The sequence below is a fragment of the Chroicocephalus ridibundus genome, chromosome 13 (assembly GCF_963924245.1).
Source record: "Chroicocephalus ridibundus chromosome 13, bChrRid1.1, whole genome shotgun sequence".
Taxonomy (NCBI): Eukaryota; Metazoa; Chordata; class Aves; order Charadriiformes; family Laridae; genus Chroicocephalus; species Chroicocephalus ridibundus.
Window position 1 is genome coordinate 3,987,101 of NC_086296.1, and position 21,520 is coordinate 4,008,620.

The window sequence follows — 21,520 nt, forward strand, 5'->3', positions numbered from 1 at the left end:
CTTTGAACCAGCACACACCATCCCGTGGAGCACCATGAGTGGTACCCAGCTCTGCCCTCTCCTGCCTGCAGACCCGAGGGATGGCACCAGGACCTTCTCCCAGCTCAGGTGGGACCGGTGCACCCCCATCAATGAGCCCCCCTCTCACCTTTGTTGTAGAGAGACCCGTCGAAGTAGTAGCTGCCGGTGTAGAAGCCGGTGGCCAACTCAATCAGGTGGCGTGCCCAGGTGTTGCCAGCGCCGGGGAAGCTGGCCAGGGCCACCAGCTGCTTGGCACGGGTGGGGAGAAACCTCCTGTCCATGCAGCGGTTGTCTGCAGCGAGAACCGGCCAAGGCACGTCAGGGCCATTGCACCGTAACGTGCTTTTCCTAGAGGTATCTCTCTTCCTTAGGGCGTGCTGCTGCCTCCCGGGAAGATGCTGGGGCAGGGTGCGAGGAGGCGGCTGCTATAGGGGAAGGCACCCACATGGGGACACCCCAAAGAGTCCTGAACACTCCGAAGTGTCCTAAACACCCCAAAAAGTCCTAAGAAGAGGGCAGGAGGTGCTCTGCCATTCATTACCGGCCGCTTGCTGCCTGCGGGATTAGGAGACACAGAGTAATACGGGTGCATTTGCCATGCAAATCTCCTGCAATCTATCAATGAACGCACAAGTGCTTCCAGCCGAAGCAGGGATCATGTTGAGACTGAAGTGCTCTGAAGCAAAACCACCTGAGTTTAGGTTCTCACTTGCTCCATTCAGCCCTTTCCTCTCCCAGCAACAGGTTCCCCCTCGCCCTGTGCTTCCCCGTCCCCACTGGTCCCACTGCTGGGACCTGCAGGGCAGTGGGGGACCTGCAGAGAAGAGCCCTCTCTGCGCAGCCTCCCAGGGACTTTCTTCCTGATCAACGCTTTTTTCCCCCCATATTTTTCCCCGGAGCCTGTTCCCCCTGGCTGGCAAAGCTCTGGCTTACCAATATGCCGGTGACAAGGAGGGACAAGCGCCGGCAAGGAGGGATCCTGCTGGAGGCAGATGGCAAACTGCTCTCCCCTGCAGCTGAGTCAGGCAGTAATTAAAGCTGTTTGTTCAGGGGAGGGTTGATTTCCCAGGAAATTAAAATAAATGGTAATTTTTAATGAAAGCCAAATAGATGCTTTGAGCTCGCATACACTTTCTGCCGGTGTTCCCGGGAAGGGGTTGGGAAACCGGTGCCGGCACGCACGTCGGAGGGGTCCCTGCCTGGCAGTGGGCAGGATGAGCCCGGTGTCACTCACCTTGCACTTGGGTCTGGTAGACGAGGAGGTATTCGGCGGTGCCGCAGCTCTCGAACTCCTCACCGGCGCATTTCTGGGCGCAGAGCTGCTCATCCTCGCGCTCGTGCAGGGTAAAGAGCGTGGTGGGGAAGCCGCAGCGGCAGGCGGTCCCAGCCAGGGCCGACAGCGGGTACTCCTGCGGGGACGGGCGGAGGGATAGCAGATGGTGGCACCGGCACTGGCCCCCGCAGCAGACACTTCTCCTGTCCCCCACACCCGTCATCGCTGCCCCGGCCCCACTGTGCAGCTCAGGGCAGTTTGCAGCATCCTTCGAGCTGGCTGCAGCATCCTTCCAGCCAGCTGAAGCATCCCTCCAGCCAGTCGCATAAGCAGCTTGTTGCAGCCACCCAAAAACACCCTAGCCCCAACTTTCCCGTGGCATAGCCAAGCTGCCTGGTGGTGCAGACAGCAATGCTGGCTCCTGGCGGAGCTCCAGCACATCATCTGTGAGCTTGCCACCTGCACCAAGGTTACTAAAACCCATCAGACGGCCCCACGGCAGCCCCACCGGCGTTTCCAAGCCCGGAGTTATGAAGCCCATTCAGCAGCTGACAGGCGATTTACCACCAGGCTGCGACAGTGCCGGGTTAATCGAGGGGCTCCGGTTATTTACACCTCCCGGCCCCGAGCTCTCCCAGTGGCGATGGGAAAGTGGAGCCAGCGACGGAGCAGACGCTCGTATTTAACTTGTTTATTCCCCACCATCCTCTGCTGGGGAGGTCACAAAGGCAGGGCACGACTGTACCCACCTGCAGGTCCTTCTCTTCCTCCGCCTGATAATTTACCTAATTTTAATTAATAAATACTCCAGCAATGCCCAGCTGCCAGCCTTTCCCCTGCCTGCTTATAGGCATCACGCCCCAGGAGCAAACTGCACTGCAGCATCCCTAAACCAGGGTGGGACCCTGTGATTCTCCTGCCCAAATCCCCCCCCGGGAGGCAGCTGCCTGCTGGGGGGGGCGCGGCGAAGCGGCAGGGAGCAGGCAGGGCAGGCAGCGGGTGCTGCCCCTGCCAGGAGCTGCCCTCCAGTCCCTCCCCGTGGCAGAGACATGACCAATTTGATCCCTCGCAGTTTGGATACATGTAATTATGACACTAAATCAGGTTAAAATTTACCCAGCGTGACCCTTTCTGATGATGATTTAGACGGTTAAGCTTTCAACCTGCACCCCCTTGCCCCTCCCCGGTACCTTCTCGGTGCAGAAGTCCACGCACTTGTCCACCGACATGTTCAGCATGAGCTGGCTGACGGGCAGGGCGATGGAGACGTTGTCCGGCCGGCGGAAGCACCCCCGAAATATCGCGCTGCCGTCTGCGAGGGAGAAAGGCTGAGAGCGGTGCTGGCTCGGCCGTGAGGAGCAGGGGCTGCACCCCAAAAACGATGCCGCTGCCACCCTGCGCCCCCCAGGCCCGGGAGCAAGAGCCTCTGCGTGCCCCAGCGTCCCCATCCCCGTCCTACCCCGCTCCTCTCCAGCTGCCCATCGGCACAGCGGCTGCTGGTCCCCGGCTCTCGTCACCCTCCGGCTGTGAAGCCACATTTGCAAACAAGCTCGCCCGGCTGCTTACGGTGCAAAATCAGAGCAAAAGCCCCGGCAGCAGCGTCAGGCTTATTTTTTCCTCCCTATTTTTACCAGCTCGGTGATGCCGGTGTGCAGGAGGGATGGAGCCAGCGAGGAGAGCAGGGCCGGGGCTGGCCTGGTCCCCTTCCCTGGCATCGGTGCCCCAAGAGGTCCCATCCCGGGTCCTCGCCTACCGCTGAAGTACCCAGGCACCCTCAGCCCCTCTCTGGGGATGCTGCTCCACCGGGTGCCTGGTGGTGGGAACTCCCTCTTTCCCATTCACTGGGGACAAGGAAAGAAAAGCAGCAAATGTGGGTAATTATCGTGCTAATTGGGAGCCAAAGGAGTGCTTCTGACAGGGGAGCGGAAGTTCCTTGGCTCTTCCTGCAGTTTCCGCACATCCTTCATCCCACAGCCAGCTCTGCCGGCAGCACACGTTGAACATCACAACAATCCTGTATGGCCACCAAGAAAGAGGTCTTCATCCAAAGTCCCTCAAAATACTCGAATACCATGTTCAGTTTTGGGCCCCTCACTACAGGAAGGACATTGAGGTGCTGGAGCGGGTCCAGGGAAGGGCGACGGAGCTGGTGAGGGGTCTGGAGCACAAGTCTGGTGAGGAGCGGCTGAGGGAGCTGGGGGTGGTCAGCCTGGAGAAAAGGGGGCTGAGGGGAGACCTTCTCGCTCTCTGCAGCTCCCGGAAAGGAGGGGGTAGCCAGGGGGGAGTCAGTCTCTTCTCACAAGTTACATGTGATAGGACGAGAGGAAATGGCCTCAAGTTGCACCAGGGGAAGTTTAGGTTGGATATTAGGAAAAATTTCTTCATCACAAGGGCTGTCAAGCTCTGGAACAGGCTGCCCAGGGAAGTGGTGGAGTTGCCGTCCCTGGAGGTATTTAAGACATGTAGATGTGGCACTTAGGGACATATTTAGTGGTGGACCTGGCAGTGCTGGGTTAACAGTTGGACTTGATGATCTTAAAGGTCTTTTCCAACCTAAACGATTCTATGAAAATGCCCTGAATTCCCAGTCGGGTCCCTGGGGGGCCCCATTCCACCCAGCCCCGGCCAGTGGCCATCCCTGCTGGGGGATCCCCGCGGTTCGCAGGAGCAAAACTACCCCAGCCACAGACCTGACCCGCTTTCACACCACCTCTCTTGAGACACGACACTGCTTACGAGGCACGGGGACACCGCAGCTCGCCTGTACCGGCACCACAAGGGGTTCCCAAACTGGGACCTGCATCGATGCCACCAACTTACACCTTCTGGCGGACTCCTGGGCCAGCTCCAGGCGGTAGATGGAGAGGCGGTTGATGCCGCCACAGGTATTGCTCCTCTCCCCCTTGCACGCCATGTTGCACTCGGACTCGCTGGCATTCGACGCCTGGATCTTGTGCCCGCAGTAGCACTCGGCACCGAACTCCAGCCCTGCGTAGAGGTAGCCCCTGGGGAGAGGGAGACGGGGATTTCTGCATGTCCCATCGCATCCCCCCGGCACCACGGGGTATTGCAGGACCATCCATCCCCGCTGCTGCCAGCTCACACCCAGCATTGGAAGCAGCAGTGCATCCCAGGGATGCTTTGTTGGACTAAATGATCATTGGAGGTCCCTTCCAACTGAAAATATTCTATTCTATTCTATTCTATTCTATTCTATTCTATTCTATTCTATTCTATTCTATTCTATTCCATTCCATTCCATTCCATTCCATTCCATTCCATTCCATCCTATACTATCCTATTCGGGAAAGGGCTCCATGGGCCAGAGAGATCATAAAGCAGGAGAGAGTGACATTTCTTACAGGCAGGGAGGATGCAACAGGTGCTGGCGCAGCAGGAATAAGTGATGGGGACTTTGCTCATCTTCAGAGCACGAGAGCTGTGCTGCTCCGTACAGAAAGGGGGAGGAATGCAGCACAGGTGGGTGCTTGCCAAGTGCCAGCAGAGCTGGAAACCCACTGGAGAGGGGCAGTGCCGGAGGAGCAAGTCCCACCATGGGGCTGCCAGCACTGCAGGGGAGCTCTGGCGTGGATCGGCCCCACATCGGCATCGCCGAGGATGCGCCGCAGCATCCGGCTCGGCTCACGGCATGCCTCCATCATACCGAGCACCCTGTTGAGGAGGATGAGCCCCAGGGTGGGGACCCCCAGCGACCAGAGATGGACCCTTGCAGCACGGTCCCCAGGTGCCGTGGGATGCTGCACCCACGGACTTCGGCTCCGGGGGAGTGTGGAGGCAGCAAACTGCCTGCGATGCCGCCCACCCCGCCGGCACGGACCGCGTTTGGGGCACATCCTTCGTGTGGAAGGAGACAATTTCTGCAACACGGATCCGTGTGTCTCCCCAGCTGCTGCTCATGGATGCACTTCGACAGCTGGGAAGGTATAAGAAGGGTGATTTGGTGGGGGACAACGCTTCGGTGGGGCCAGCCCTGGGCAGATGGAAGCGCTCAAAGCTCCCCCAGCACCAAATTGGAGCCCTTACAACCCCTGCCCTGTAGGAGGATGGGGCCCATTTCCCCAACAACCTTTTTCCGGAGGAGGAAACTGGGTGAAAACACCAGTGAATTAAAAAAAAAAAAAAAAGACAAAAAAAAAGACATAAATCTAAAGAAAAAAGAAGGAAGGCGGGAGGAAGGGGAGGGGAGCAGCCGGGGCAGGGAACGGTGACAGCACAGAGACGCTGGCGGTGTGCGGGAATTGATGAAGACGCGGTGCCCGTCTCCCGCCCTACCGTTCGGCACAGTTGTCCTGGCAACGGAAGACTGTCATCTTCTTGTAGTCAAAGAAGGACACGCCACGCAGCGTTCGCCGGCGAGTGTTGTCCACGTAGCAGCCGATGTATCTTGCTGGGGGAAGGGCAGAGGAGAGGGGGGTAAGAACCAGCTGGGGCTGAGCCCACCGACTCCCACCCCCCTCTTTTGATTTTTCCCTAAATAGGGATGCTCAGCAATGCGCCCTGTTCATTTGCTTTAGAAACACATGCTCTGGGTACAACACGCCCCTCCAAAAGCTGCAAGGAAAGGTAGGTAAAGCCCAGAAAATGCTACGGGTAGAAAGGATGCTGTGGCTCTGCACCGGGACTTCTCCTCTCCATCCTCTTCCTTCCCGCCAGCCTCAAAACTGAGCAAAGCGGCTCCAAAAAGAGAAGAGTTACGTGGTAAAATACCCCATGCCCTTCAGTCTGCCCCGCCAGGAGCGCAGGGGTGGGAGGACTGGAGAAATAACACTTTAAAACAATTTTTCTTCAGCCAGCAGCTCATTTTCCCCAGTCCCAGACATCGAGGCAGAGGATATTTGCCGACCGCTAACACTTGGCAAAGTAAAGGCTGATGCCTGTGCTGAGAGCAAATGAAGATGCTGGTAGACAGGGAATAGAGCTGAATACACAGTTACAATGAAATCATTTATTTGACAAATGTAGCCTTTCCCAATAACATGAAAACAAACAGCCTTCTCCTTGCCTGTGCGCCCACTGCGATGCTCCGTGTTGGCGCTGGGCTCTTGGTAGGGGCGAGAGCCCTGTCCCCACTCGGTCTCCTCATTTGTGCCCTCGTTAGTGCACTCATTAGTGCCCGCTCCTGCTCCCACCTGCGCATTTGCTGCGGGGAAGACGTGTTGCCATCGACACAGGGATGCGGCGCTGGTGCAGCGATGCTCAGCATCCTCGCTGCCACTGCTGCCGGAGGAGGGTGGGGGTTTCGGGAGCCAGTGGGATTAGCCATCTGGTAATCAGCTAACGAGGTGTCCATTAACGTGTTCTGGCAGCGGACGTGCAGGTCAGCCACCCCACCTGGTGCAGGTGCCCCAGGGAAATGGGAGGGTAGCCCTGAGGACCAGTGGCTGGGTCTTACCAGCCTGGGGGCAATGGCAGAGCTGGATTGGAATCCAAAACCGGTCTGGGTCACCTCGCTCCCCGTTCCAGGTGCGCATCCTCAATGAACGCAATGGCAACCTTTTGCTTTTCATTATCCTGAAATATCTGCTCCACTCTCAGGGTATCTTCTGCAGGATGCTGGGATGGGGCAGCCCTGTCCTGGAGAAATCCTGGAGCCCGTGCGGTGGCCACTGGCCTCTGGCTTTGAGCTGCTGCTGCAGAGTCCCACCGTGGGGACACAAAAGGAGATGCTCCTGTCCCTTCAGCGTCATTGGCTCCCAAGCCAAGCAGTTGTTTTTCACAGCACCAAACACCGCTCCAGCTGTGCCACCCAGGGCTCTGGCCCCAGCACCCCGGCTGAGGGCTTTGGGAAAGCGCTGGGACATCCAGCAGCACAGGACTGGGCAGGAGCGGAGGGGAGGGCTCCCCTGCTCTAGTCAGGAGTGAAGCTCTAGGCGAGCAAAGTGCACCTCCCCATACGTGATCACCACCCTCTGTCTCTCCTTCCATCTCCGTGTCTCCATCACACGCCAAATTATCCCTCTAATAGCGGAGCATCTCCACGTGTGCCGCTCCAATACCAAACCACACTATGGGATAACACTTCTCACCTCCTGCCTGCACTTTGCAGCTGTTGGGGGGGTTCCCTGAACCAGCTCCCCGAGTACCACCCCATCGACGGGGTGCCCCACACGTAGACCCCCACCACCCCACACGGCGCAGCGCTGCAAACCCGCTTCCCCCAGCCAGCCTGCAGGAGGCTGGAGGAGAAAGATTGCAAGAAACGTGCCCGATATAACTTTAACCACCAAAGAGTCATAACTCATCGCTCCCAATTACTCCCAGCGTAACGTGGCATTTCCGCAGCGCTGAGCAGGTTGCGGCAGGTCAGCTCATTTTGCTCGTGACGGATCTAACCGGTGCGGGATTACTCCGGTCCTTTGCACAGAGCCGCTGACTGATGCGCGTTACCTTCAATCCATTGCTCTTGACATACGCGTGCTGCAACTTATTATGGAAGGCAACTGGAATAATTAGGGAGATACGAGGACACTACGTGGAGGGGGAGCGAGCAGGGGGAGATGCTTGCAGGAGGGTGCGGAGCGGTGAGGGGGGGACCTGCCCCGGCACGCAGCTCTCACGGGGCCAAGAGGAATTTCGGAGCACGCTGGAAACGTGTCTGTGAACAGACACACACGGATCCACCCAGCAATAGTCATTAAATTCCCCAAATGTCTCACTCCTCCAGGAGCTAGGCTGGTCACTGGGGCTGCTGGCATTGCAAATTCATGTTTGACATCTTAATGTAAGGCTTAACGTAAAGCTTGGTGTCCCAGAGAGCACCGCAGCAATCAGCCGTGGTGCAGGACATCCCCACAACCCGCTTTGGCACTGGGGTCCCCATCGGGTGGGGACACGGGGTGCGAGCAGGGACCCCCAGCTAGTGACCCTGATTGCATGGGGAAGTGAGTCACATCCCTGCAATGCCGCCCCAACCCCCAGGGTACGCTCAGGGCCGCCCCCTGCAGCAAATCACTTTGGGTCACTAATGACCCCCCCCCGCCCCACGGAGCATCCCAGCAAATCCCCCAGCCACGCTCTCCAGAGCGGTGCCATCCCAGCTCCTGTGAGCCAGGAGCCGGCACTGCTGCTCTCTCTGGGGGTGACACCTCCGTCCACCCATCCGTCCGTCCATCCTCGAGCAGCCCCAGCCCCTCGCCGCGCTCCCCCGGCGCCCACCGCCACCGTTTAGCAAGCGAACGGCAGAACAGAAGTCTTTTCACAGGGCTGCGCTGCAGGGCGATGCGTGAAACAAATATCTGCCCTTGATTTTCTGGCTGGTTGATCAAAAGCCTGCGCTTGGGCACTGAGCCCTCCCAGCTCCCCCCACTCCCCGATGCTGCCTCTGCTGCCATCGGCCCCACAGAGCACCCACGGCTCGACAGCGACGGGGTCTGTCAATGCAAGGGACATGCTCCATGTGAGCGTGGGAAAGAGCAGATGGATATTGGTGGTGGCAGCTTCAGGAAGGGGGGCCCATGCCGGCCATCCCTGGGACAACTGCGCCGGTGTCGGAGGATATAGGGACGTCTTTGGCTGCGTGGCTGGTCCCCATTTCTTCTCGTGTGTCAGGGGGGAGCCCAGCCCGGGCTGGGAATGGCTGGAGACACCCAGCAAAGGACCTGAGGTGGACGTGGCAGCGCGGAAGCGATGCCGGGCACTGCCAGGCTGGGGCCGGTGCTTGCTCCCCGTGGCTTCACCCTCCCGAAACACCCCCAGATTTGAGGCAGGAGATGCGCCTTCGCACGGGCATGCAGACGAGCCGAAGCTGTTCCCTGGCAGACGGGGCTGCCCTCGACCTGCACTTTGGTCTGACCCTGGGGCTCCGCCGCTTTGGCCAGGAGAGAGAGGAGGAAGAAGAGGAGAAGGATGCACATCACCCTGGCGAGCCAGAGCCGCACATCACGCTAGCTAAACCAGGGCTGATTTTAGGAGTAGTATTCCCTCTGGGACGATTTCATGCGGCAGAGCCTCCACAGCCGCCTTGTTAAGCTGTCCCCTGCTTAATTACCACCACCGTTAAAATCTGCCCGCGCCTGGCAGACGGGCTGGGAAGCGGCGGGTGCTTTGGAGAGGAGCAGGGGAGCGAGGTGGGTGCTCAGCGCCCGTCCCCCGAGGCTCCGCCAGCCCCACAGGCACGCCGGGCATGCCGGGCTTGGGGGATTTCTCAAGCTGGAGAATTTCTCCACACCATCCTGCTTGGGAGCTGCCGAGATGCTCCTGCGGTGGCACCGCATCCCCTCCAGCTGCCAGGTCTGCGCTGGCTCCCGTTAACCGCTGCCCATGTCGAGCCTTCCCACGCGAGATTATAAAGGGGCAAGATGATATTCCCAGACCACCTACGGGCAGCTAAAGCCAGCGATGTCCGAGTCCGGCATCCCTTCGCCATCCCTCGCAGCCCCTGCCGCGGCCGGGCGCGGGGAGGTGGTGGTGCCAGTGAAGGTTAATCATGGTGGACGCGTTGCATATGGCCGGGGACGGGAGCGCTGCTTGGGGTTTTTCTGGTGACTGACAGCTTGGGCTCGCGAACCATCTGGTGAGGATTCGCTAAACGTCAATTCACATTAATGGAGCAACGCGGCCACAAGCGCCTCAGAAATGCTCCCGGAGACCCCTCCGCATGCGGGCACGGCGGGGAAACCCCCTCTCATCTCATTCTAGCATGAGAAAGTCCCTTAAGCGCAACAAGCCATTTTCCCTCCTGCTTCCAAGCCTGGACCGTGCGTCTTGCCCGTAGTGAACACGAGCACAGATCTGCCGTGGGGCCGGTGGCCGAGGAGGAGCCCCCCGTGCCCTGGGAGCAGCCTAGGTTGGGGCGACCAAGCCTGGTTCAGCATGGTGACCCCCTGTGAAACTCCCAGTTTGCCATGGCGTTGGGGGTTCCAGCTTCTCCCCAAACCACGCACCCCCTGCTCCACCAAGGGCCCGGGGAGCTGCGGCTCCCAGCGGGATGCCCCGGGGAATCGCAGTGCCAAGCCCCCTGGGCAGCTGCTGAGCAAGCCCGGCTTTGGGGCACAGGCTGGCCCACACACAGCAGCCTTCATGGGCGCCGGGGGTCCCACAGATGTGCATCCCCCCACCAGAGATTTCACCCACCATGGGGCTCAGGAGAGGGGAGCGAGCAGAGAGAGGAGCCCGGCAGCATCCTCACACTTCTCCAGCAGTTCCCACTCCCAATTCCCTTCTGAATTTCCTCGACCGGCCGACGCTACAGCTCCTGCCCCGACACCGCAGCACCCAACACGCCGCTGCCGCAGCTGCGCGGCGCTGGAGCAATAAGCTCGATTGCTGCTTCGCGCCAGCCTGCTTATTAATGACAAGAAACCGTAACGGCTCCCCCAGCAGCTGAAGAAGGTGCAAGATGCTCCTTTGCCGGGGGCGGGGGGCTGCGGAGCCGGCAGAGAGGGGATGGGGGGTGCTGCTGGGTGAGGTTTGCTGGCACTGGGTGCTCGCGGGTGCCAGCGAGGGAGGCGACGAGCTGAATAACCCCTGGGATGCAAAAGCCCTGACGGGCAGCTCTCAGCCACCCGAAGCCGGAGCGAGCGCGCGACTCCGCCTGCAGACGGCTGCCTTCAGGATAAATAGATGACATTTTAAAAATCAATGGGAACCACTACATTCGCTTATCCTTGTTCATTAATAACGGTCCCACTCGACAATACACCGCGCACCCCAGGCAGGGATCTCCCGGCTTGAAAAGCCAAACCCCAGCCCTGCCTGCACTTCAGCCCCTGCCTGAACTCCCCGGCAATGCCAACAACAGGCCAAAAAAAAAAAAAAAATCAGGTTTTGGCATTCACTGGGGCCAACAGAATAAAAACTGAATTTGGTCCGCAGCACAGCCAAAGGATGGGATGAAGATGGGGTGCGGCCTCTCCCCGCCCAGCACCCCCGAAAGTGCCTGTCCCAGCAAGGGGCAACAGGGAGCCTGGGGGTGCACAAGTGGGAAAGAGCGAAAATGGAAAAATGGAAGTGGGTTATTGGCACCTGGGGAGGCAGGAAGGTGGGGAAGGAGGGAGGAGAAGATCTTTCTGGGAACATCATCTGGACCAGTGGCCTCCGAAGCGGGGTGCGACGCCCCAGGGGATGCGCAGGGCAGTCCGTTGGGGTGCAGGAAGGAAATCTTAGTGGTCGAGTTGCACGCGCATGTGGTTTATAAATAAATAAAACCACATTTACTGGGGTCTGTACTCAGAAATCTGTTCCTGGTAGGGGTACACGACCAAACCAGCTCGGAGACCACTGCCCCAGCGCACGAGGCTTTCCCTGGGAGAGGCCAAGAGGAGGGACCCCCGCTCGGACATGTGTGTCCCCAGCCCGTACCTCTGTCCTCCTCCTTCTCGCGGCCGCTCCTGGCCCTGAGCGCCCGGCTCCGGGTGCTGCCGTAGTCTCCGGCTTTAGCCCTCTCTGCCGGTTCCTTGGACGTGCTTTTGAACCAGGGTCCGTGCCGCCGTCCCCCGTCTGGCATCGTCGCTGCTGCCTTGAAGCCGCGGCTCAGCTGCATCACCCCCAGGTAGGGCAGCCCTGGTCCCTCGGCAGCCCCGGGGCCACGCTGGGTCCCCGTCACCGTGGGCTCCCCGGCAAAGCCCGAGTGCAGGAACACCAAGCTGCCGGCCGCCAGGTAGAGAGCCAGCAGCGTGAAGAAACGCACGGGTTTTCGCCGAAAATACCGCTGGAGTTTTACCAATAATTTGGCCATAGCGTCTTCATCCCTTCCCCGGCAGCCGGCGCCGCGGGGGAGCTGCTCTCCGGCCCCAGGGATGCTCCCGAAGGGGGGTTTCCCCCCCAAGACTGGAGGTGGCTCCTGGAGTGTCCTGGGGGAGCAGACGGGTGCCCCCAAAGCTCAGCAGGAACTGCAGGGTGAAGCCGTGAAATTGTCCGACCCTAAGAAGTCCAGGAGGGCTGGGGAAGGCAGCGCGGGTGGATTTTGAGTCCCCCCCGAGCTGTGCACAGAGGGGTTTCTCCAGCGCTGGCTGTCACCGCGGTCACCGGTTTATTCTCCTCCCAGCAAAGCCCCCCGGCCGTGCCCCGGAGACTCGGCTGATGGAGGGATCATGTTAAGGAAATCGAGGGTTTGAAGGTGATTTGAAAGCCGATCAGCTGACGCAGCTCTTCTCGCTCGCCTTTTCGCTCGGCAGCACCGGCTCTCGCAAGCATCTCTCTAATGGAAACGGCACCGTCGCCCTTTCAGACAAAGAATGAAAAGCCCCTGGACGCCTCTCAGGGCCTGAAATGCTGACCGGGACCCTTTGTCTAAGGGAGCCCCATTCATCTCACTCCCCGGGCAAGAAATCTCCACCTGCAAGTCAAAGAGAAAGGCACGCTTAGGAAAGCATCCCAGGACGCGGGCAGGATGGCAGTCCCCGTCCCACCCCGGGGCGAGGAAGGATGCTTGGGCTCTCCTTCGCCTTTCAGCCCCCTAGAAGGGCAGTTCGACCTCCAAACCCCCCCCGGCACAGGGATGCAGGACAGACAGGAGCAGTGGGAACGATGTTGGTCGCCAGCAGCCCGAGGTTAGGGACAGGGACACATCGCTGCCTCGTCGTGCGGGAGAGATGCTACAGCACGGCTCTGGGGCACGTGGGGGATTTCTGATTTCACCCAGTTTCACCCACAAGAGGATGAGCTGTGCGCACACACACCCCCACACACATTCGTGCACGCACACGCGCACACACTCGTACACACACACTTCACCCCTAGGTCTGACCCTCTCTAGGCAACAGCCGGCCCCAAGCAAAGCCCGTGGCAAGCGAGCGCCAGCCGTGGGAGCCGGGTGGGCTGCAGGCTGGGAGGCTACTGCAAGTGGCTGCTCCGGCACCCGGGCACCCCACGGGGCTGGGAGGCCCCATGGGAGGATGATGTCCCCACGTCGTCCCCAGCGCGGCTCTCCCACAGAGCCCCGTGGCTGCGTTTCAGCCCATCGTGCCCCCAGCGAGGCTTCTGCAGACGCCGAGGCCAGGGCATCCTCTATTCTCCAGCCAGGACCGAAGGGCTGACCATCCCTTTTCACACCCTGACAGCCAGGAAAACACGGTGCTGCCCCCGGAACGCCATAGTCAGAGCTACCCAAGGCCATCCCTGGTGGCTCTCGGCCAGGTTTCTCCCCAGCAGAGCCTGGGGAAGGGATGGTCCCCTCCAGCCCCGCCACGGGCTTTTCCCTCGGGGGGGATTTCTCTCCTCCAAACCCCCCACCTATGGAGGATTCACCCCAGCCCTGCCCAGGACAGCATCACCCCAGGTTATGGGGTGGGATTGGCTTCAGGGTGGGAAATGCCACTTGCCACCACAGCCTGCTGGCACAAGGGCAGTGGTGGGGACGGCCCCCTGCCGGGGTTTGCTGCCTGTCACGGATTTGTCTTATTTTAGGAAAGGAGACAAAAATAAATGTAAAGACAAAGTGCCATTAGTTTAATGGCCTCTATGTTCCTGCCATCTGTCTTCAGTTGATTAAATGAAAAATATTGGTGGAACATATGGCATGAATTATACATAAATATTTTAATTTGGGTTCCCAGAGTGGTTATTCAAATACCTCTGGCTCCGCCGGGTGAACTTTAGTGGAGCTCAGGGCTGGGCAGGCTGCGTGGGGCAGACTGCTGGTGGGGCATGAGCCCCACGGGCTCCCCCAAACCGCCCCCTCCCCGACCACGACTGCGGCCGACGCAGCCTGAGTAAAGGCTGAGTAGACTTGGAGCAGCAGCTGAGCAAGAAGACTGCTTGCTATTCGGGCTTTTGCATCTGCAGGCACCTCCGTGGCAGGATGAAGGTGCAGGCAGCAGCCTGGCACAGCCAGGTGGGCGAGCATCCCCCAGCCCGGTGGTCCCACGGACCTGTTGGCGCTTGGCTACTCTCCCACGCTCCCTGGCCAGCAGCCCACAGGAACTCATGGCACAAGCACGAGTTGCTGTTCAACCCACCTTCCCACGGCTTTATACAGGCGCAGAATATGGGGCGGTTTGGGACGCTGCTGGGGTGCAAATGGGACACCTTAGGGCTGTCCCCAGTGTCCCCGCTGCCACCCACCCTCCTCCCTGCCTGGGCTTGGTCCTGCCAGGCTATGGCAAGGAAGCACGGCATATAAAGAAGGGGCTTAAATTACTATCATTAAGCCATCTGGAGCTCATCCTTCTCCATCATGAACTGCGGAGTCGCAGGTCAATTACTGCACATTTGCATATATTCCATTAATGCTTCTGCTAATTGTCCAGAGGAGATAATGTGCTCGGCTTACGGCTCCCTCGCTGGCTAGGGTTTACAAACAACAAGTGTGGCAAATAGAGCTGGCACCAATGCTGCCCGTATCGACAGAGGCCTGGGACATCGGGGGGCTGCCTGGGGGTCCCTGCCCTGCTGGTGGCCATCCAGGATGGGGGGTGGCAGCAACACCCCACAACGCTGCTCCGTGCACCCCACCAGCCCTCCCCGGGTTGTAAGGATGGATTCACCTCCCTGGTGCAGCAGCATTGGGGTGGAAGGACCAGCCACCTCGGCTGGACCTCACGGGTCCCCATCCCCAGCGCAGCATGCAACGGCCAGTGTCCCCAAGGGGTCGCATCCCGCCCCCCCGCTGCCCGACTGGGCTTGGGCTCTGCCTCTGCCCCAGTGCCAGGGCATGGATCCAGCCCCGGGGAGTTGTGTGGCTGGAAAGCTCCCCCGGGCTGGCAGTGCCGGGGCTGGAACATCCCTCCCTGCTCCCCCAGCCCCCCTTGGCACCCAGAGCCAAAGCACGGCACAGCCAGGTTGGGGAGGGGGGGACGACATCTCCCAGGCACTTCGCACCATTATAAGCAGTCAGCGGGTTCAGCTGGGATGGAGGGGGGAGCTGGTTCCTCGCCTACCTCACCACGCTCCTGCCAAGAACCGAAATCCTCATCCCGGCAGCGGGATGTCCGTCTGAGCATCGCTCCGCGCCTGGCCCACCTCCCTCTGCGGTGGCAGCAGTACCGAGGCCGGCAGAAAGCAGGAGAGCTCGGCAGGTCTGGGGCTCTGCAATTACTTGCTCCGGGGCCAAGGAAATCCTCATTAATTTGCAAGGTTTCTCTCCCCCCTCCCCCGACACGCACCCCGCGCAGAGCCAGTGCGTGGGGAGGTGGACACGGGTCCCGGGCGGGCTCCGCCGAGCGGCGCAGGCACCTCCGCCACCGCTCGGGACCGGGATGAATGAAGCGCCGATAAATTATACATTTGGGTCTTGTCTCCAAATTGCTCTGCAATTATTGAGCGCCAAGGTTCAGCTGCCTTCAAGCACCACCTCACATCTGACCACGGCGAAACACACTGAAGGGCTCACGTGGCTCCCCCAGCACAGGAGAACAATCAGCCCATTAAAAACAGCAAATTAACGAACACAAGAGTTCCATTAGGAGGAGAAGGCGACCGAACTATCCAATTTCATCCCCTCATTAGCATTTCTTATCAGAGGGACAGGGAAAGAATAGGGCTTTAAAAGACGGAGGGATGGGATGGAGTCTAATGACCACAACAGGGCGAGGTGCCCGGGGGGCCCCTGTCCCGCCGGAGGGCTGTGACACAGGCACTCACCTCGGTCCCATGGGGGACAGCATGGTCCTGCACCCTGCCGAGCACCCTTGGGTGCACAGCACAGCTTCTCCCCAACAAGCCTCGGCTGGGGTCTGGAAATGCAGAGTTTTGCAGGACCCCGTGCAGGATCCAGCGCCTGGCACGCTCCCTGGACCTGCTCTCACCCAAAAGCCACCCACTTCGGTGCGGGGACCGCGTGCCTTCTCAGAAAGCCCCTCCATCCCTGCCCTTGGCTCCACGGGATGCCAGCAATGGGTGACTGCTGCCACTGCGGAGCAGCTCCTGCAGATTCACACGCTTGCGCCTCCCCGGTGCAGGCAGCGGGTGACGGCACCAACCAGTGACACCGGCAGGAACACCCTGGGGCACCGGGCACCCTTGGTGCTGGCATCCCTCCAGCCTTTCTGCCTCCATCCCTCAGAGTGTCCTGCAGCGGGAGCCCGGCATCGCTGCCTGGGGAGAAGCTGGGCAACTCGAGCTGCCGGGCAAACCTGCCATCTTCTTCTTCAGCCCCATGAAAATGCATTTTCACCCTTCCTCACTCTTAAATTAAAAACAGAAGCAGCAAATGAGCTGCATCGGGCTGAATTTAAATACCGCTACTGCTGGGAACAAAACCGAGCTAAACTGGGATGTTGAAAAATCAAGGTTTCCATCGCAGCAGGGCACGTCTGGACCATCTGATGCATCACCCCCGGAGCACCCAGCACCCACTGATCACCCCTTCCGGGGGCGAGCCGAGCACACCGAGCAGTCGGCTGCCTTTAAACTGAAGCCAAGTTTATTTATTCAGCTGCTCCCTCTCTTAACTCTGCTGAGAAACAGGTTAGTGCATCCTCTCCGCTGGGAGGGGTGTGCAGGAAAGGTTCACGTGTGCTTAAAAACAGCTGACTCGGCAGCTTTGGGGTGTCACAGCAAGCGGTGGCTGCTCCGTCCCTGCCCCGGGACGCGGCTCTCCCTGGGGATCTGGCACCTCTTCCTCAGCAGTGAGATGCTCCCCAGGCATGTACTTCGCTGGGGAGCTTTTACATCCCTTCCATAGGCCAGACCACCAAGATAAGCAAAGGAAAAAACTCCTATTTGGGATTTATTGGCCCGATTTGTAAATCCAGAGTGAGACTTGCCCACCCGCTGATAGATTTCTGTGCAGGATTTCCAAAGGTTTGTAAATTCCTCCTCGCTGGGAATCGATGGAGGGGTTTAGACTGAAATTAGGTGGCTGACTTTCTCACTTAGGGGCAAAACCTGATTTTTAAGTATTCTGGAGGAGATTTATCAACAGTCTCAGCACTTGCCCAGGGCAAGGGGAAGCCGCAGCCCCAAGCCCAGCCGGGCAACGAGGCACCAAGCTCCGGAGATACCACAAATCCTTCGCTCCAGGGGGACAAATTTGCCCCAGACTAATTGATTAACGTCTGTAAAAGGCCTCGAGATCCACAGAAACGGGGCCGTGCTAATTGCAGAGCCTCCTATTAGCGCTCCCGCCGCCTCCGCTCTCCAGAGGATGAAAACCTGCCGCGCACCAGCCCCGTTTCTGCGAGGGGCTGAGTTATAAATAAGCCCCAGGGTGACGGGCTGGATCCTGCCCCAGGTGATGTCAACGCACCAAAAACGACCAGAGAAGCCCAGGGCGTGAAGCACATCCCAGAAGGGCTATTTTATTTAACCGAGCGTATTTAAGCGACTTTAACCCCATTTTTAAATATTACAATGTTTGCTGTTGAGCTACCTGGGATTGCAAACTCCCACAAAGGCCCCAGACCCGCGCCCAGGGGATGCGCATCCCACCCGGACCCCGCAGCCGTCGGGTGGCAGGGGGCAGGGATTTGCCACGGGGCAGCCGAGGGGCTCCCGAATCACATCCCAGCCAAAGCGCAGCAGCCCCTGAAAGCAAAGAAACGCAGTGGACTTCAGGCGACTGATTTCCAGGTAATCCCACCTCTGCAGCAGGCAGGAGCTTGCGGGGCTCCGCTTGCTTCCGCTCGCCTCCCCATGTTATTTTGCTTATGGCCCAAGCGGAGCCAAAATGGTTGGTTTTGTGGGGGGTTTTTTTGTTGTTGTTTTTTTTTTTTTTTTTTTCGCTTTGCGCCCTGTTCCTCCACATGCAATTACATCAAAGCCCGTTCCAGCCTCTTGTAGGATGAATTCCCCTTGCAACGGTGAAAGCGGCTCATAAAGAAAAATGTTTTAAGCCATGAATCATTTCAAAAAGCACACGCCACGATGCCACCGGCAGAGAAGGAAATAGCCGTGCATTCCGGAGATTTAGGAAGGCAGAGGATACCGGGGAATCGGTGGGATGATTTAAATGAGCCGGCACAGCAGAGATGCTGCAGCCATTGTAGCCAGTATCCCCGTCCCAGCTGCTGAAATGCACCTTATATTACAGCATTATTATTATTATTATTTTAATTAATCTGCAACAACCCCAAGCGCGTGCGTCTTATCTGACTCTCTCCATCAGCATTATCCCATCTGCCAGTACTTGGGTTTCCTCTGGCAGGGCCGGAACCTGTTTGTGGAAGGAGCGGGGAGCTCCCTCATTTGCTACCGTGGCTAATTGCATCTGGAGAGCCACACGCAGGGCGGGCAGCGGGGACCAGGCAGGAGCCGTCTTTGCCTTCAGCAATAGAAACAAATAATCCAGCGCAACCCTCGCCTGCCGCATCCCCGCCAGCCCCTGACATCCCTCCCCGAGCATCCCTGCTGCCGGCATCAGCCCCATCCCCACATGCAATGCTGACAAGTCTCTATTTTCCCATTATTTCCAAGTTTTTCCTTGCAAGACCAGAATAGGAGCTCCTTTTGGATGTGAACAGTGTCAGGCCTGTGTTGGTGGTGACATACAGCGGTATTTGGGAGAAGTCACCCCGGGGAGGTCCTGGTGACACTCAGGGATGCTCCTCGGACTGCCACAGGGTCTGCGCTCCCTCTCCCCCTTCTCGCCATCCTTGCCCGCGGCACCCTTCCGACACTTAAACCCTGGGAAAAAGGTGATTTAACTTCATTCAGACGACGCTGTGTATCTGTAAATGGGCTTAACCTAATGAGTTTTAATATGTATTATGTTCTAGGTATTTTATGCCCTGTCTGCACAATCCAGTTATGGTTTTCAATAAGACTTAGCGAGCCGAGACATGCACCGGGGGGGGGATGCGCGCTCACACGGGGCTGCTCCCAACTGGGCGAGGAGGAGGAGGAGGAGGGTGGGAAGAAGGCAGGGGCTGTCCCCCAGGGAGACACAGCCGGATCCCAGCCAGCTGCTGGCTCAGCAAAGCCCCCCCCAGACCAAATGCTGCCTTCCACTGCCTCCAGCAGCCAGGGAGGACGAGGTTTAGGATATGAGGGTTGGCCTCTTGCAGGTGCAATGTGGCTCTGGAGGAGGCACCTCTCATCGTCCCCAAAGCCTTCAGCCACTCCTGCAGCCGGCTGGGCCCTATCCTGCCCCAGTGGGCACAGTCTGGGGACCCGCTGGCCCTGCGAGCATCCCGGCCACCTCGGCAAGCGCAGACACCTGCACCATCCCTGTCACGGTGGCAAAGCAACCCTGAACCACAGCCCGAGCCCACGGACTCCTCATTTCAGAGAAAGTCGCGACACTGCTGGTTTTTTCTTCCTTGTCCTTAACAATGAGGAACCAACCCCGCGGTCAAACCGGAGCAGCCAAGTAGCGTGGCTTTATCCTGAGGTTTTGTGCAGCAGAGCCAGTCCTGGCTCTTGGATTCACGGGAGGTGAGGAGACTCAGCTGCCACAAGCCAAGGGGAGATGCCCCAGGGGAAACCCTGCTGCACCCCACCAGCAGCACCTACAGGACCCCCCCCTTGTGGTACACATAGCGGCATAAATCCCATACAGACCATGATGAGGTCCATGGGGGCCATCCGTTGGGAGCTGGGATGTGTGGCCCCCGCCGTGAGGGTGGCTCAGCCCTACTGAAACACCTTCCATGGGCGCTGCGGAAGGGCCAGGCTCGTTTGGTCCATGATTAATCCCCACGAGACTTTCAGACAGGGAAGAGCCAAAACTAATTTGCCTGTAAAGCCCACGCTCAGCTCCTGCAGGTCTCTGCCATGGAGACTTCGCTCAGCCCTCGGTAATCTGGGATTATACGCAGCGCTGGGGCAATTAAGAAAAACAGCTTTTCAAGCAGCAGACAATGCCTTCTGCAGCCTATTTAAATTAATATAATGAGAAAGATTATTTCTTGCAGCCCTTGGTTTAAAGCCTCCTTTCCCGGGGCGGGGGGGGGGGGGGGCTGATTTCTTTCTTTCCCCACACACCCAGCAGCATTGCATCCTGCTGCACGAGGGAGACGGAGGCCCAGTTTGGGAAGAGATCTGCCTTTCCCATGAAGACTGCAAATCCAGAGAGAGCAATCGGCTCCGCAGATTGCATCCCGGCCCTCTGATGTATTCCCCTGGGTCCCCCCACATGGCCTAGGATTGTGCTAGTGAGAGCCAGCCCCTGCTCCCCCCAGGCGCCCGAGATTTCCATCCCAACCGGGGTGATGGATGTCCCCAGCAGCGAGGTGGATGTCTCGCTCCTCACTGAGCAGCACTGAGCAGCAGGTCCCCCTGCCCCATGCTTGTCCCCCTGTCCCAGGCTGAGCTCCGGGCTCCAGAGGGGACCAGCACATCACAAAGGAGGTACCGGAGCACAGAGATTTCTATCCCAAAGCAGAGCCAGGTCCCTGCACGGCTCGAGGTGACTGAGGACTTGGGGGACGGGAGGTTAGAAGAAGCAAAGCTTCCCCATCTGCCCGGCCAGGCTGCAAAGAGATACCGATGAGACCCGGTGCAAAGGGACCCAAAGCCAGGGGGGAGATTTGGGCAGGGATGAGCTGTGCCAGACCCTGCTGCCGCAAGGCTGGACTCGCCTCCACGGGCACAGGGCTCTGGGGAAGCCATCCAAAAGCTGAGCAAAACCCCATGGGGAATTCTCCCTGGCCGCACACTGCTCCCCCCGCCAGGCCTGTGACGAGCAGTGCATACAATAAATAATAATAACTTCTAATGAAACTCGGCTTGGAGGAGCCCCTTGTGCTTAGCGGTGTCAGACAGAACAAGGGCCAGCCGGCACTCACCACCCAGCCAGGCGAGTGGTTTCCTGAGCCCAGGGAAGGGACAGCGGTTATAAAGGATAACTCGGGAAAAATCCCTGGAGAGGGGAAGGTTACGGCACTCGCAGGGTGGGAAGGAGCAGGTGGGAGGGGGCCAGGCTGGGTGGGGACACCCCAGGGTCCCCGCTGCCAGAATACACTTCCCGGCTCCGGATTGCCGAGAAACTTTATTTAATCCTGCCTTCACGGAAAAAATGGTTTCTAATGCTCAGCTCAAGGTAACCTTCATGCGGTTCTCCAACTGCCTCTGCTTTTCCTGCACGCATTATTTTTTTTTTTTATTTTATATTAAAATATTCCAATAGGTTGCCAGCATGGATATCGAAAGAAGAAAACAAATAGGGGAGGTGTATTTGGAGGGATTACCATCTCTCCCCATTTCCCCAGCCGAGATGTTCCTGCACAAAGTCTCGGGAGGAGGAGGAGGGCTCTCTCCCCGCCTGCCTCCCGCTCCCCTCCGAAGCGAGCAACCCTCCGGAAAGCAGCAGAACCCAGAGCGAAAAATCTCTGCCAAGGCGAGAATTATTAACAACTCCCGCAAAGCATCCTTAACCTCCGGGGCGCC

General features: G+C 58.8%; 1 protein-coding gene across 2 annotated transcripts in view; it reads right to left on the reverse strand.

The window, feature by feature from the left end:
* Window positions 1-21,520, reverse strand: part of WSCD2 (WSC domain containing 2) — a 31,998-nt gene that overhangs the window by 9,758 nt on the left and 720 nt on the right. The window contains exons 1-7 of one of the 2 annotated variants that reach the window (XM_063351546.1): window positions 15,133-15,945; window positions 11,615-12,590; window positions 5,588-5,702; window positions 4,115-4,299; window positions 2,485-2,606; window positions 1,256-1,430; window positions 149-313 (exon numbers count right to left, since the gene is read on the reverse strand). In XM_063351546.1, the coding sequence (XP_063207616.1) occupies window positions 149-313; window positions 1,256-1,430; window positions 2,485-2,606; window positions 4,115-4,299; window positions 5,588-5,702; window positions 11,615-11,990 (1,138 nt within the window). In that variant the 5' untranslated portion in view covers window positions 11,991-12,590; window positions 15,133-15,945. Of the gene's footprint in view, window positions 1-148; window positions 314-1,255; window positions 1,431-2,484; window positions 2,607-4,114; window positions 4,300-5,587; window positions 5,703-11,614; window positions 12,591-15,132; window positions 15,946-21,520 lie in introns of those variants that run through there. The other variant, XM_063351545.1, reaches the window with a different exon arrangement.